Source organism: Phalacrocorax aristotelis, chromosome 2 (genome assembly GCF_949628215.1).
Source record: "Phalacrocorax aristotelis chromosome 2, bGulAri2.1, whole genome shotgun sequence".
In the NCBI taxonomy this organism is placed as follows: domain Eukaryota; kingdom Metazoa; phylum Chordata; class Aves; order Suliformes; family Phalacrocoracidae; genus Phalacrocorax; species Phalacrocorax aristotelis.
This window is the reverse complement of record NC_134277.1, coordinates 20,284,998-20,299,320: the sequence shown is the minus strand read 5'-3', so window position 1 is coordinate 20,299,320 and position 14,323 is coordinate 20,284,998. Positions and strand designations below refer to the sequence as shown.

The 14,323-nt window shown below is 37.9% G+C and overlaps 1 protein-coding gene across 1 annotated transcript in view; it reads left to right on the top strand.

Moving 5' to 3' along the window:
* Positions 1-14,323, top strand: part of ARMC3 (armadillo repeat containing 3) — a 60,622-nt gene that overhangs the window by 34,876 nt on the left and 11,423 nt on the right. Inside the window, exons 12-15 of the mRNA XM_075082662.1 lie at positions 7,614-7,863; positions 8,981-9,117; positions 12,535-12,703; positions 13,595-13,695. Coding sequence (XP_074938763.1) covers positions 7,614-7,863; positions 8,981-9,117; positions 12,535-12,703; positions 13,595-13,695 — 657 coding nt within the window. The remainder of the gene's footprint in view (positions 1-7,613; positions 7,864-8,980; positions 9,118-12,534; positions 12,704-13,594; positions 13,696-14,323) is intronic.

Here is a 14,323-nt window from a genome sequence, read left to right as displayed (position 1 = left end):
GAGAACCTAAATGTATTCAAAATAGTTTCAGACAGAAAACAGAACACTTCTAAATTGGGACAAAGGTAACTACATAGAAGTTCTACCCCTTATAGATATAGCAAAATCTTTTGGGCTCTTTGTACTCTCCTACATTCAAAGTCTTGTGTTACGAGCACTATCTATCTTACCTGTGGAAGGCCAGAATTTCATTCAGAGCATGTGTGTTGTCACCTGCAGCTTTCCAAGGTAGATATCTATGGGATCAGAGACTTTCTTCCTCCTGGGTGGAGACTCATAAGCCTGGGAGAGAAAACTGTGGCTTATACAGTGGCACAAGTACAATAATTTCTCCTGTGTGTATATCCCTACATTCAGTGATATGTACTGAGATTAATTATACTTTCAATGAATTAAAAGTGGCGAGGGTTGTTTGACATGGGAGTAAATTTCAGAAAAATGTATTGGTGCTTTTACATGCACATTTTCTTTGTAGCATATTTCTAAATTAAATGCAAATTGTTTAAGTATATGTTTTAACTTGCTTTAGTATAGTGTGAAGTTATTTATCTTAAGTGTATATAAGGGAATTGCAGGTTTATGGCTGATCATGCAAACTTAATTCTGCCCTGCTGTGAATGTAACCTGTGCGCTGACTGTGGCATGTTGGCTGATTGGACTGTCATACACACAAGGGTTTAAAAATAAGCTTTCACAAGTAACTTTAAACCTTTCACTTGTAACCTGAGTAATTTTATCTTAACGTAGCAGTGTATGTGTACTTTCTTAGAGATTTAATTTTAAGATAGAAAAATAAAAGCGTTAGTTTTTCCTCTTTGAATCATCATAAGAGTGTGAACCTTTAGCAAGGCAAAAAAAAATTGCTGCCATTTCAGATAAGTTTATAATTGTCCAGAAAAGACTTATCTAGAAGTGGAAGATGGGGTCAAGTTTCACAGGGTACTGTTTGTAGAGCGACTGACTTGGCACAGCTTTTTGTCCTTGCTCAGCTGGTGCTTCCAAAGATGAAGAGGAGCCACTACCTCCTCAGTCCCTGTGTTCAGATGAGTTCTTGTAGAGGCCCTGCTTTGGCTCTTACTTTGCTTCCCTTACACCTTCATAAAGGTTGCTCTGGCAGCTCCTGAACGTCCCCTGTTATTTTGCTTTTGTCACAATGTGGATTCCAGACTCTCGGCATTTATGATGAGTTACTGATTTTTGCATATACTGCTTCTTGGATCAGAAAAAAAGAGAGAGGGGGATAGTGGCTTTTTCATGAGCTTATCCTGGCTGAAGCTATATGGGATATTTAAGGGGCGAAAAGTCCTTCTATTGCTGAATTTCAAGCCTTTCTTCTAATGGTGAAAGCGTCAGAAATTCTTTATAAATATTGCAAATAATATTATAATTGAAAGGATCAAATAATCATGGATAGATATTTCATTACCAATGCCCCTTTAATATTTTAAATTAGGCGTCCTACAGTTTTAGAACTGAGAGCGTTGTAACTCTGTCAGATGAGTTCAATGACAGCCATTAGAAAATCTCTGTGTACCTCTAACTGAGAGTCAGGTATTACAGGCTCTGCTAACCCAGACAGTTTAAGGTTTTATTGCTTCCAGACTGTGAGGTTTATTGAGTTTTGGGTTTGTTGATGTTTTAACAAGGTACTTGTCATTAAAAAATAGGAATAGAGGGTTCAGTTCCTGAAATGAAAAATGAATATGGTTTGTTGATATCATCAATATTTTTATTGTAGCACAAAGGGGCCCCAAACTGTAGATTAGTCTCTTGTGCTAGATTCCCTTACTCAGAATAAAAATACTGACATTAATTTCCCTTGTATAGTAAAGAAAACGGAAGTAATATTAGTCTTTAAATAAAATACGAGTGACTGTATACAACAGTCAATTGCTTTTGAAAATAATTAAATCACAAAGTGAACTTTTTGGTAAATGCAGAAGACATTTATTGGATGTGATTATTCTGATGGCATAACAAGGCAAATGAAGAATACTAATACATTTAAGGGATAAAACCAAATGTATTTCTTGAGGTTTTTCAAACTTATGGTTATGATATTCTTTCACAGTCAGAAATTATGTAAGAGAGCTGGGTCAAAAATGCCTTGTGTGAGAAAGAAATCATGCGATTTAACGCAGATAGAGTTGATTTTAAAAAATGTGTGTGTAATTAGATGCATAATTCTTATGCATAATTTACATGCAATTATGTATGAAAATGAGATATGCGCAGGCATAAATGGCTAGCTAAGCACCTCACACACAATCACAGTAATTTTGCACAGAAATTAAACATGCAGTTGCAAATACATTTGGAAAATGAAGTCCATAAGGAGTCCAGTGGCCTTTGTGAGGAGGAAAATCTGGTTTTTTTCTGAGCAGAAATTGTGTTAAATCCTCAGTCAGAAAGGGGAAGTAAACAGCATAGATGTGCTTAAAAATATTATTTAATATAAACCAGTTTATGTTCCGTTGTGGTAGGAGAAGCAAAACTAAACATAGTTTACCATTTATGTGAAGCGTGAATCTCACTAGTGTAAATTAAACACAATCCAGAGCAAACAGTAGTGTGAAGCTGCGCCACTGCTCTTCCCCTCTATCCTCCCTCCATGGGAGGCTGCTTAGGTTAAGGGCTTGCGGGACAGTCTCGGTGGTTTCTGTCAGCTCTTTGAACACTGAGAGTTGCTTTCTCCATTCTGCTGAACCTTCTGTTCAGGTGGAAAAGCTGGCTAGACCATTCCCTATGCCTAAAGAAGCAAATAATCTGTTATGTTTCTTTCCATGGCTAGGAGGCTTGGTCAGGTACCAGAGCTATTAAGCTTGATGTGATGCCAACAAAGAGGTGGTTCTTGCCCCAGAGAGCTTACAGTCCTAAAAATTAAAACAACAACAACAAACTAAACCAGAGTTTTGGTCCAATTTTTACTGATGATTTTTTTCACAACACTCTACCAATGTCTGAGCTTTCCAATTGCAACCCAGGTAACAAAAGCAACTAAATATTCAGTTGAGTGAAATTCATATGCCTCTCCAAAGTAGTTTGAAAACCTGTTTGAAAAAGGTTTTTATTGTGAAACTTTTGGTAATTATTTCATTGTCAACTTTTAATTTTTTTTTTCAGTAAAAACAGTACATAAAACATTTGTTGTTCTCTAACTCTCAGCATTTATTCTTTGAGTCATCTTTTAGAGAATTTTCAAGATATCTTTTACTAAGTTGTTACAACGTGTATTTAAAATTAATAATTTAAATATTTATTATCTGACCTTTTAATGTTTGCCTTTCCAATGACACTTGAGAAAAATGTTTTAGCTATTCTTGAGTACAGTCATTTGAATTCAGTTGTAATCAGAATATTACAGGGCATGGTTAAGGTCATTAGGGTACCTGCACCATGTATACCCAGGTTAAGGTAAATTCCTAACCCTCTTAGGTTAGGCACTCTTAATGGCCATAACCATTCGCAATGATAACATTTGAACTGTTTTACCTTTAATTTGAACTCTGTAATTTCTCTACCTATCTTGTCTGGTTTTTCTTGTTTGTTTGTTTGTGATTCAGATAGCTTGCACTTTTCTAAAAAACTTTGGTGATATTGCAAATGCAACATCTTTTTTTTTTTCCCTTGTCATTGTCTTCTTTCCTTTTCCCTAATCTTTTCTCTCCATGATTAGGGAAGCTGGTGTCTTTTGGATCTTTACACAGCATGGGGGAAAAGAGCTGTGGATTTTCTACATCAAAAAGTGTATACTTTTTTCAGCTAAGCCAAGGCTCCCTTATTCCTTGAGGCTTTGTCCTAGAGTGGGAGCACTGATAGCGCACTATCTCAGTAAAATATGTCTCAAGGAGAGTGTGTTCTGGAGGCAGGGAGGGAGGCTAGTGCTGATCTACATTAGGCAAAGACAGTGCTGGTAAAAGCTGCTTCTTCTGACTTTTGTTTCCTTGTAATAAAAAAACTACACAGTGCATATTTCTGCCCAAGATGAAAGGGAGCAAGGACCTCCGTACTTAGATCTTAATGTTGTAGTATTTCAGCACCTTAAAAACTGAAGCATATTCATTCTTTCCGCTCCCTTCTGAAGTCAGACACTTCTGTCTCTTCAGCAGCTGGGGCTCTGTGGCCCAGGGTGGCAGCATGATTTCTGTGTTCTCCAGAGGGCTATGGGGTAGGAGTGAGTTGAACTATGGATTCTTCATTCTTCCTTCTTCCCTCATAACCTCTTCTGTACATGTCTGTTATCAGGACACAGCGTTGCCCTCAGGTGTTCGTGCCCTGCTAAAACCTTATTCTCAAAGGTATTGGTTACCCTCAACTCTTATTACCTGCTGTTGTTACTTCTAACATTAATTATTTTTGCCTTGTGATCCATTGTGCTACTTGATTAAACTATACTCATGAAACTGTGATTCAGAATGAATCTGCGCACAAGTAGAATGCAGGATTGAAATAAATATGTATGATCTTCTAAATCAGTGGTTCTCAACCTTTCTGAAGTTGAGTGGCACTTGAGAAAATTGGCTGTGCTCTGTACCTCGCTGAGGTCAGCTCTGAACACACAAGGAGCTGTCACCTTGCTCGTTTGTTAAGTACTCGTGTGCTTGCTGGCTTTATGGAAATTATAGTAAATCTGCTTCCAATGTGATTGGCTACGTCATTCAGTTCTGTGTATCATCTGGGATTCAGTCTGTTAGGGACTAAATGTTTATTAGGACTTCCTACAGGAGAATACATGTGTTATTGGGTGTAGTATAGGAATAGTAAGTCCTATACTTACTGCAGAAGTACTGGATATACTACACCTGTGAGATGCAGTGATGCATTTCACGGGCAGTGGATCTGTCCCATAAATCCTGAAATTTCTATGTATCCATTGTACAGGAAAAACTGTTTGATTTTGGGTTGGGGATTTTTCTGGATAAGGTATGTGTGTATATACCGTGTAATGCTGTAAATCTGATAGCTTATAGACATGCCTTGCTGTGCATGGCTGTGTGCATGTATGGTGAGTCTCTCCAGTGCTTTACCAGCAGGTACGTCATATCATTGTTACATGTGCTATGAATGTGACGTTTTCTGGGAAACTTGTGGTATGTGTGGTACATAGCTGATTATGTGCAATCAACATGTCCAGGATTTCTTCGTATACAGCAGCCTGGATAGAGCTACAGCACTCCTGAAGCTGGAAATCTAGATAAAATTTTCATGGGAAGAAAATACTATATCTAGAAATACAGTTGCCTTACCTAAGTAAAAAAGAAGAAAAAACCCTACCAAACAAACAAAGCCAAATACACCCCCTACCCCCATCCCCCCCAAAAAAACCCCGAACAACAAACCAAACCAAACCCTCACCAAACCAAACATTTTCAGCTCTTCTTTACCTGGGCAAGGAGGGAAGGGGAGGGAGGATAACCAGATAAGGGGAAATCCAGCTAACTGAAGACACTCTGAGGAGTGCAGTGCAGGACATCTGAAAACATGGGATTCACTTCTGAACAGAGACTGAAGTGCTTGCATTAAAGTTACTGGTGCTCCAGTAGGGTTAATTAGCCAACGTCAAACTGGCCATACCTTTATGCTGCACCAAAGCTAATAACCCTACTCACATTCAGTCCCTAGATTGCTGCCTTCTCCCTGTTTTTCCAAACTGGGGGCTACTGCCTGCCTGCCTGCCTGCCAGCCCTCCTTACACCCATGTTCCAGCACTACCTGTGAGCTGCCATCAGCTTATAGCTGTGGCAGAGATCAGACTAACAAATCCTGTTGCCCTCTGCTGATTCTTTCCAGGTATGCTCAGGAGTACCTGCAACCCCTTCTCTGAAAATATGATTTGGAGATATTTGCACTAAGATTGGTTCACAGTAAGGTCTATGTCATGTTGTCCAGGTAATGGGATTATATAGCACAGGTTAGCGTGTATTCTGCTTTCTGCCCTGTTTGCATGAGAGTGTGACCATCAGATTCTTGAGGGTTTTTTTGGTTTTATCAATGCCTTGACAGTCTTTGATAGCATAGCTGCTTCCTGTACATGTAATACTTCTAAGCTTATGTTTATTTTGTAACTGTGAAAGTTACCAAAAGGTTGGTTAGTTTTCTGGTAAGATGCTGTTACAGCAAAAGTAAGATTTTCACATCCAGATTTCTCTTATTAATGTATTGACAGAAGTTTAGAAAACTTATAAAAAATGTACACTCTTCCATTGTTGAAGTGCTTAGATATGCTTGTATAGAGGTGAGAGAGTTTGTTATGTTTTTGATATAGACAAAGTGTACTAAAAGGGGTATAAAAAGCAGTTGCAGTGAAAATTCAAATTGCCATCTGCGCATTTCCATTGCTAACAATATTGCCAACTTTTGTTTAACAAACAGATGAGCCCAATGTAAAATTGCTAAGAGCAGATAGTAAATTGGACATATGCCTCAAATCATTTGATCAAATTTTATATATAAACTCAGAAGGAATACAATTCAATTTTTATAGTGTGCTGGTTTATAATGACATTGGAAAAAATACCACTGAAATGAATGCAAGATGGTGTAGACAAAGAAGTAAGTTTCTGTTGTTTAGTAGAAAGCAAAATTTTGGCAAGAAGTTCAACAAAAATCTTAAATTATCGAATATCTTATGGCATCTGAAGGATCTAAACTACATATGAATCAGTAGTCTCTTTTGCCTATGGCAAAGAAACCAAAGAATACATAACGAGGTGGTAACCCAAAAACATACACCTTTTCAGATTTGTTAGAGCACTGTAGTTTCCCCTCAGCCAGGCTAGGTTCTCTCTTCAGGTTCTGCATCAGTTGTAGTCAAGAGTTTTACTATCAGTATAAGCCATGTCACCAGTGGCTTTCAAATATATTCTTTATCCCAGATATTAAATATGAAATATTTCCTTTTAAAAGGCACTGTCCCAGTGAGTGCCAGAAGCAGAACAGTGTTAAAACAAAGTGCTCATAGGCCAGTTCCTTCTGCTGTGACTGAGATGTGGGCCACCTGACTATTAGTTTTGCAGCACATCAGATTTAAGTCATGTGTAAATGTGTCCTCTAATAGTGCAGCTGCGTGCACCTTCTGCTGTCTCCTGCCTGAAGTTACAATTTCTTCCGTAGTGCTTCTTCAACTGTTTTTTCTTGGCTGTTCTCTAACCCATATCTATGAAATTGATCCTTAAAAAAATCCCAACAGTCTTCCCCATTTTTATTTGCAAACAGGTGGTTTTGCAGGTCTAGCTCAGAACTCGGCCACCCCAGCATTTGTCCCAACACTGCTGAGAGGCAGCACCCTTTAGCTATGGCGGCAATGATCATCTGGGAGCAGAGGGAATATTTAAGCTGGATCTGCTGCTGGTAGACTAGTTGATGTGGAACCACAGTCATAGCCAGCCCTGAACTTTATGCTGATGTGTCTGTTGTACTCCTGCTGCCTAAATCAGCTTGTATGAAGCCAGTGCAGTGGAATAATTTCTACCATCTTGCAATTTATTGCAGATAAGAATATTTTATATTCTTGAAATGTAATACTGATTTAGTTGGTAAGTGTAACACACTAAGAAGAAAAAATGGTCCTAAAATAACAAAAATTTCTTCTTTTTTTGCCTTCATTTTGCTAGCGCTGTTGCTAAGGCTGAAGGAATTGAGCCATTAGTAAATACCTTGAACACTCAGAGAGATGGAGCCGTTGCTAATGCTGCCACAGTGCTAACAAATCTCGCCATGCAAGAGCCATTCCGCATAAATATCCAGAGCCGTGGTGTTATGAGTGCGCTTGTAGAACCATTGCGCTCGACCAACAGCCAAGTGCAAAGTAAAGCAGCATCTGCCGTGGCCGCATTTGGTTGTCATGCTGATGCAAGAACTGAGGTAAAACTCTTCTTTGAGGTTGTGTTATACTTACCTAGGATCTTTGCATTTTGTATGTCTCGTAAAAGTCCCAGGGTTTCTAGACAGTAACTAATTTTTCACTTTCACCATAGGTTTGTTCAGCTGAATTTAGCTCCATTTGTCATGAGAACTTGGAAAGGGTTTTCTTTAATTTGTATTTTTACTGATGTATTCCCTCGCCCCAAATCGTTTTACAGATTTCCAGTGGCTTCAATGAGCTTTAACCAGGGCTATAGCTTAATCCCCATGTTTGTGAGCATTAAACATTAAGGTTTCTCTCAGCTGCACCTGTCAGCTGTATTTTGAAGATGAGAAATTCTGTCCTCTTTACTCTCCCTCAGTACTGTTCTATTGCACACTTTCAAGGCCTGAACAGCAATGTCTGATCTTGATTTATAAGATACTGGGTGTGCATGGAGTAAATGTAATTCAAATAAAACTCAAAATATAATTAATCCTTTGATCAGTGGCATCCAGCAAGTTGAACTTTTCACTGTTTATCAATGGTCATATTACTTTCTTTTCATAAATAAGGATAGCGATATGTGCATTCATGGATCGTAAGCTGGGGATTTCTCATGGGTCAAGGCTGTTAATTAGGACATGAATAAGGGGCATAGACAATTAATCTACCTCTTTCAATGTCCTTAAATGTCGTTCTCTTCAAAAGTCTAAATGAGCAATATTTCCTCCAGCGTGTATAGGAAAGATACTGTAGCACACAAGAGAACAGGATGTTAATAAGATTGTCATACATCCAATACAATACAAATTTAAATATATTGTCATGTAAATTAGTTGCTAGGAGGCAACAGAACACAGAAGAAGCTGTGTAACTCTCCGTGGCAGTGTTGGGTTGCATAGTCTCTTCAGTTTCCACACTGCAATCTCATAACTGAAAAGCAAGCCAGAGCCAGAAGGCATGTGTGCCTTGAACCACTCTGAAGCTCGCTTGAGCTCCAGCCTATGCAGGGTTCACAGAAGCAGAGAATGCCCATAAATTGCCTTTCTACCAGCCCCCAGCATAGCTTGTCTACAAGACTTGAATGTTTCGGAAGGAAATATCTAAGTGGCAATGTCTTCATGTTTTGTATAGTTCAGAAATGCAGGTGGACTAGGACCACTCGTTGAATTGCTGCATTCTAAGAATGAAGAAGTCAGAAGAAATGTCTGTTGGGCTGTTATGGTCTGTGCAAGTGATGAACTAACTGCTGTTGAACTATGCAGGCTAGGGTGAGTAGAAATAGTATCACGGGGCAGAGGGAAGATTTTGATGAGTGAACTCTATTAAGTTGATCTTTACATATTGATAGCAGAATAATGAAAGTTTAGCTTAACTTTCCGGTAAGCAGAAACTACTTTTGCACCACAGATGTTACAGATGAAATGGTATTGATTTTAAGTAACAGAAGTCTTAAGAATGCAAGCCCAAAGAGAGAACCATCTGGAATTATAAAAACATTTATTGTTCTGTGACTGAATTAGGCTTTATATTGACGATGTCAAAATTAGGGACTACAGTGCCGCATACATATGAAACTGAAATTAAGGTTTCAGGCTAAGGTCAATATGCAGTAAATTGTACTTATTACTCAAAGAAATTTGGTTTACAAACTCTGGTTGACTGCAGGTTTGCTGAAGTGTCACATAAAAGAGACTCTATTTTATTCCTTCTTAAAGCTCCAAGTTCCATATATTAATATCTGAATTACAAAAGCTGGGTTAAGTTATAAGAATTGTGGCACAGGGCTTCTTATACAGGGTGACTCTCTTAGTTATTGTTAAATTAAAACATATGTAATTGCCCTGCTCCCTCTGCTGGACGCCTCTCTGATTACTGCACAGATACTTAAAATCAAACTGTGAGGGGATTCTGCAGAGTGAGAATCTCAGAAATTTAGGTCTGGAGGGGATCTCAGAGGAGATGTTATCCGTCTGCCCACTGTAAGACTGAATCAGGTACACTGATATATTTTTGCTTATTAAGTGTAAATACTAATTCTGAGGGGATTTCACAACTTTCTGAGATAACCTGTTCCAGTGCTGAAGTATCCTTACAATTAGAAGGGGTTTCTGAGTTCTAGATATCCCTTACAGCAAATCAATTCAACTACATGTTGTCCTACTTTCAGTGGGATTGAATAACCACCTTTTTATAGCAATTTGAGTTTAACTAACTGAATTTTCTCACGTTCCGTGTTCCTCTCTGTTTCCTTTTCATGACAAAGTAAAAATATTCAACTTCTTTTTGTTTTGAAATCTTGTATCATTTTTTTACACATTTCTGAATTTCTCTCATTTATTTATGCCATTTTGAAGTGCCATCTCCCAGCCTGGAAGAAGTACTTCAGCTGAGGTCATACCACCATCAAATAAAGCTCAGTACTTCTTTTCTATATCTTGCATATAGCGCTATTGTTATTTAATCCCTTCTTTGTGACAGTATTGGAGTAGGACTCTTAATTTATGTGTCCTTCCAGTTTGACAGCATATTATTGATAATAATACATTAAGCATAGTTTTTCAACCAATCAGGCACTGCTTCATGTTATTTTCATGTAGATCATATTTCCCTGACTTCCTCATGAGTATTCAAGTAGAAATATGTGAAAAGACTTATTAAAGTCAAAACATATCTCAGATGCATCTCATATCTCACATCTACTTCTTCTGCCTATACATTAAGGCAATTACCCTATCACAGAAAGGATTATATTGGCTTTACACAAGTTATTCTTTACAAATACATAATGGCCATTTCTTACCATCTTATCTGTTGTTGCTTGCAAACTGTTTAATAATTTGATATGGTGTCCTTTGGACACTGAAATTTGGCTGAATGATCTCTATTATTTCCTTGTTCTTCCTTTTTCAAATCTAGATACTATCTTTGCCTTTCTCCACTCTCCTGGCACCTAGCCTGTCCTCCCTGAATTTTCAGATATACTTATAAATAGTTCAGAGATTGCTTTTGCCAATTCATAGAGTAGTATGAGGTAAATCTCCTCAGGCACTGATAACTCTGTCTCTTCAAACTTATTCTAGACATGCTAAGCCTACTGTTTCCACCTCCTTGTTAATATTACTGCCAGGCATCTGCTTGCACCCTTTTTATGAAAACTGAAGCAAAAAAGGCATCAGACACTTCAGTCTTTTCTGTGCCATCTGTTATGAGTTTTCTTCCCACATTGAGTAACAGGCCTACATTTTCCTCTCTGACTCGCAGCATAAGAAACATTTATTTTTGTTTCAGTCCCTGCATAGTTGCATCTCACTTTGCCTGTGGGTCTTTTGGGTTTTTCCCTTACTTTTTCTTCCCTGTTGGAAGTGTCAGTGTTTCTGTTTCTGTATTAGTACTTTTTTGGCTTTTGGGTCTTTGCAGAATTTTTGGTGCAGCCCTATTTTTCCCTTTTTGGCTTGTCTTTCCTCCACATGAGGATAATGTGCCATTGTGCCTGTAATGTCATCTGTCTTTGACGCTGCTCTACTCTTTAGGCTTTTCTTACTCATTTTCCCCTTTAAAATTCTTCTCTGTATTACTTGCTGGTTACATGACTTTGTTGCAGTATGCTGTGTGACAAATAGCCTGTACTGCTGTTCCACTATTTTCTCCCATTGCTGTCTTCTAAAAGAGAAGGTTGTCATTTGCCTTGCCTGAAAAACTTGTTCTCTGGAATCCATCTGATGTACCTTCAGAAGTCTACATTGTAAACGTCCACAGCTGAGGCTCCCTGTGTAGTTCACAGAGAGAAATGGGCAGCTTAAATGTGGAATTCATTATATGTATATAAAAAACTGATTCCTTAGGATGCGAAGAATGTCTGCATGTGTGTATAGACACACAGAGATATAAATCTGAATATACACATACACACACACGAATATATCTCCCTTTTTTTTTCCCTGTTGTTTTCATTCCTAAACAGTTCCAAAACTGCACTATGTTATGTTCTCCTGATTCAGCTTCATTTTTCTTAGTGACCTTTTCCTAAGCTTCTTGGGTCAGAAGTTATCAGTATGTGGGTTTCAGCACCAAAACCAGCTTAAGTTGAATTCCTGTTCCTCCGTGTCCCCACATGATTATGTGTTTCTACCTCCATGATGCAAAAGTCCTGCACCTGGTAATGCTGACACAACTGCTTGTGTTACCATGCTCATGCATGTTTTGCAAATCTCTGCCAACTATCCCTCCACACACACAGTAACAGTCCTAAACCAGAAGGATTCACACATTTTGTAACGGAATCTGCAAATTGCATTGCAAGTTGGTGGGGGGGAGATAGAGAGAGAGAGATTCCCCAAACTCTTTCATATGGTCAGCTCTGAACATTATTCCTTTTACTCTGCTTTTACATCCTTTTTCTCAAGTTCTCTGTGGTACGTAACATCCTTCTGTCAACATTTCTTTATGTAACTGTTTAACTGCCTAAAGGAATTGCTTTTTGCTTTTAAGCACTGCAAGGCATTTTCCTCCCCTAGAGAAAGAATTCTGTGCATCACAGCCAGCTCCTTGCTGGCCCAGGTGGCACCAGACTAACACCTGGAAATAAATCTGTCTTGGCCTTTGCAATGCTGAAATCTAACTCTGAATTATATAATAACAATTAATTGGTATTTAATGATGAATTAGCCTTGTATTGTGTTTAACAGTGCTTTAGACATCCTAGAAGAAATTAATCTATCAGCAGGGCGCAAAAGTAACTTTAGTGAAGCTGCTCTAGAAAAGCTACTTGATAACAATCTTCCCCAAAAGTACAGCCAGATGGGATATTTGTCATCAAGTAACATCATTACTGATGGATTCTACGACTGTGGCCAGGTAAGCTACTTTAAATACATTACTCTGCTTAGAAAGAGTAGAATTTTCTTCTTGATTAGAAAAAGTAAGAATACTACAACAAAAGCCAGAATCTGGCTCTGTAAAATACTTTGGTTTCTTGTCCTGAAGTTTCCCAGCTTTTATACTAATTTATTTTGATTGTCTTTCTTCATGGATGAAATCTCATCATCTTCATGCTATTCCCCAGTGCACTCTTCTTCCCAATCCTATGTAAGCTGTGCAGCTCCTAGTGCTTTTCCAGATCCTTTCTCAGACCTCAGTTCTCCTGGTCTCTTTCCCTGCAGTATACTTAATACTAACCTGACACTGAATGACCTATGGACTTTTTGTTTGTTTGTTAAAGAAAGAGAGAGTTCATGTTTTTACCTTGGTCGTGACCCTTCCTCTCACAAAGCACTGTTTACATAAACAGAATGACTCCACTATGTATCACTTGTTAGTGCTCTGTTCAGTTTACATCTGAGGAGGACTCTTCAAAATGCCCAAATGAATTAGGAATACCAGTCTTACTGAAATTAGTGAAATACCTCCTCCTAAAGCACTTGGTTCCTTTTGAAAATTCTGTCCTATATTGTAAAGCCTTTGGAGGCTGGAGCATTTCCTTATTCTAGAACTGCTTGGAATGACATAGTAACAATAAATACAAGTTAAATTATTTATAAACAATCTTTTCTAAGAAAATTTATTAAGAAAATGCAAATGAAGATTAAACCACTTTCACATATTTTCAATGGCTTTACAAGTTCTTATGTATGTCTTCTGTTAAAGATTAGGAATTTTAAATTACTCTTTAGGTATGTTTTAAGTATTTTCTTCTCTTCATCTTTAACTGAACAGGACACCTTCTCTTTTATTCTAATTTTCTTGTAGGTAAAACCTGGAGTGAAATTTTTATCATTGGAGGAACTGAGTATGCAAAAGCTTACTGACCGTCGTGCCATAATCTTCATTAATGCTAAACCACGAGAAGAGTGAGTCATGTTTGATCTACCAACATTTATTGCAATAGCTCATCTTTTCCACTGTTTCCACTGTTTCCAGTACAAACTACATAGTATATACGTAGACACATACATAAAATAGAGAGATCTCAGCATAATGCTTTATGTACTAGAAGGCAAAAGATTTGTATTTTATAAAATAATAATTTGGAAAATAACTTCTCTTCCCTCTAGTCGGAAAAGATTTATTCAGTTGAGTTGCTTTTTTTTAACTTAGCCGTTAAGACTCATTCATTTAACACCCTTCCTGATGGTGGGACACCCTGTGTTTTATTAGTTACAACAAAGCTTGTCATCTGCCATAATAATTATGTCATCTAAGCTGAATGTCAACATGCAGCAATGAAACCTATGATTTGATAATCTTGTACAGACAAATGCGTGGAATTTTAAGTACAACATCCCAAGAGGCAGGACAAAGCCAAGCATCAAGCTTTCAGGCTTGATAAAGAACCTGCGTCCATTTCTTCTCTGTTTAAGTTGAAGCCAGCCTAACAAATCATCGTAGATTTGAATGCAGGAAGTTGGTATTGGGCTTGTTTAACTGGGAGTCATTTCCTGTAAACAGTCTCACAGATCAAAGAATGCTCTACCAATA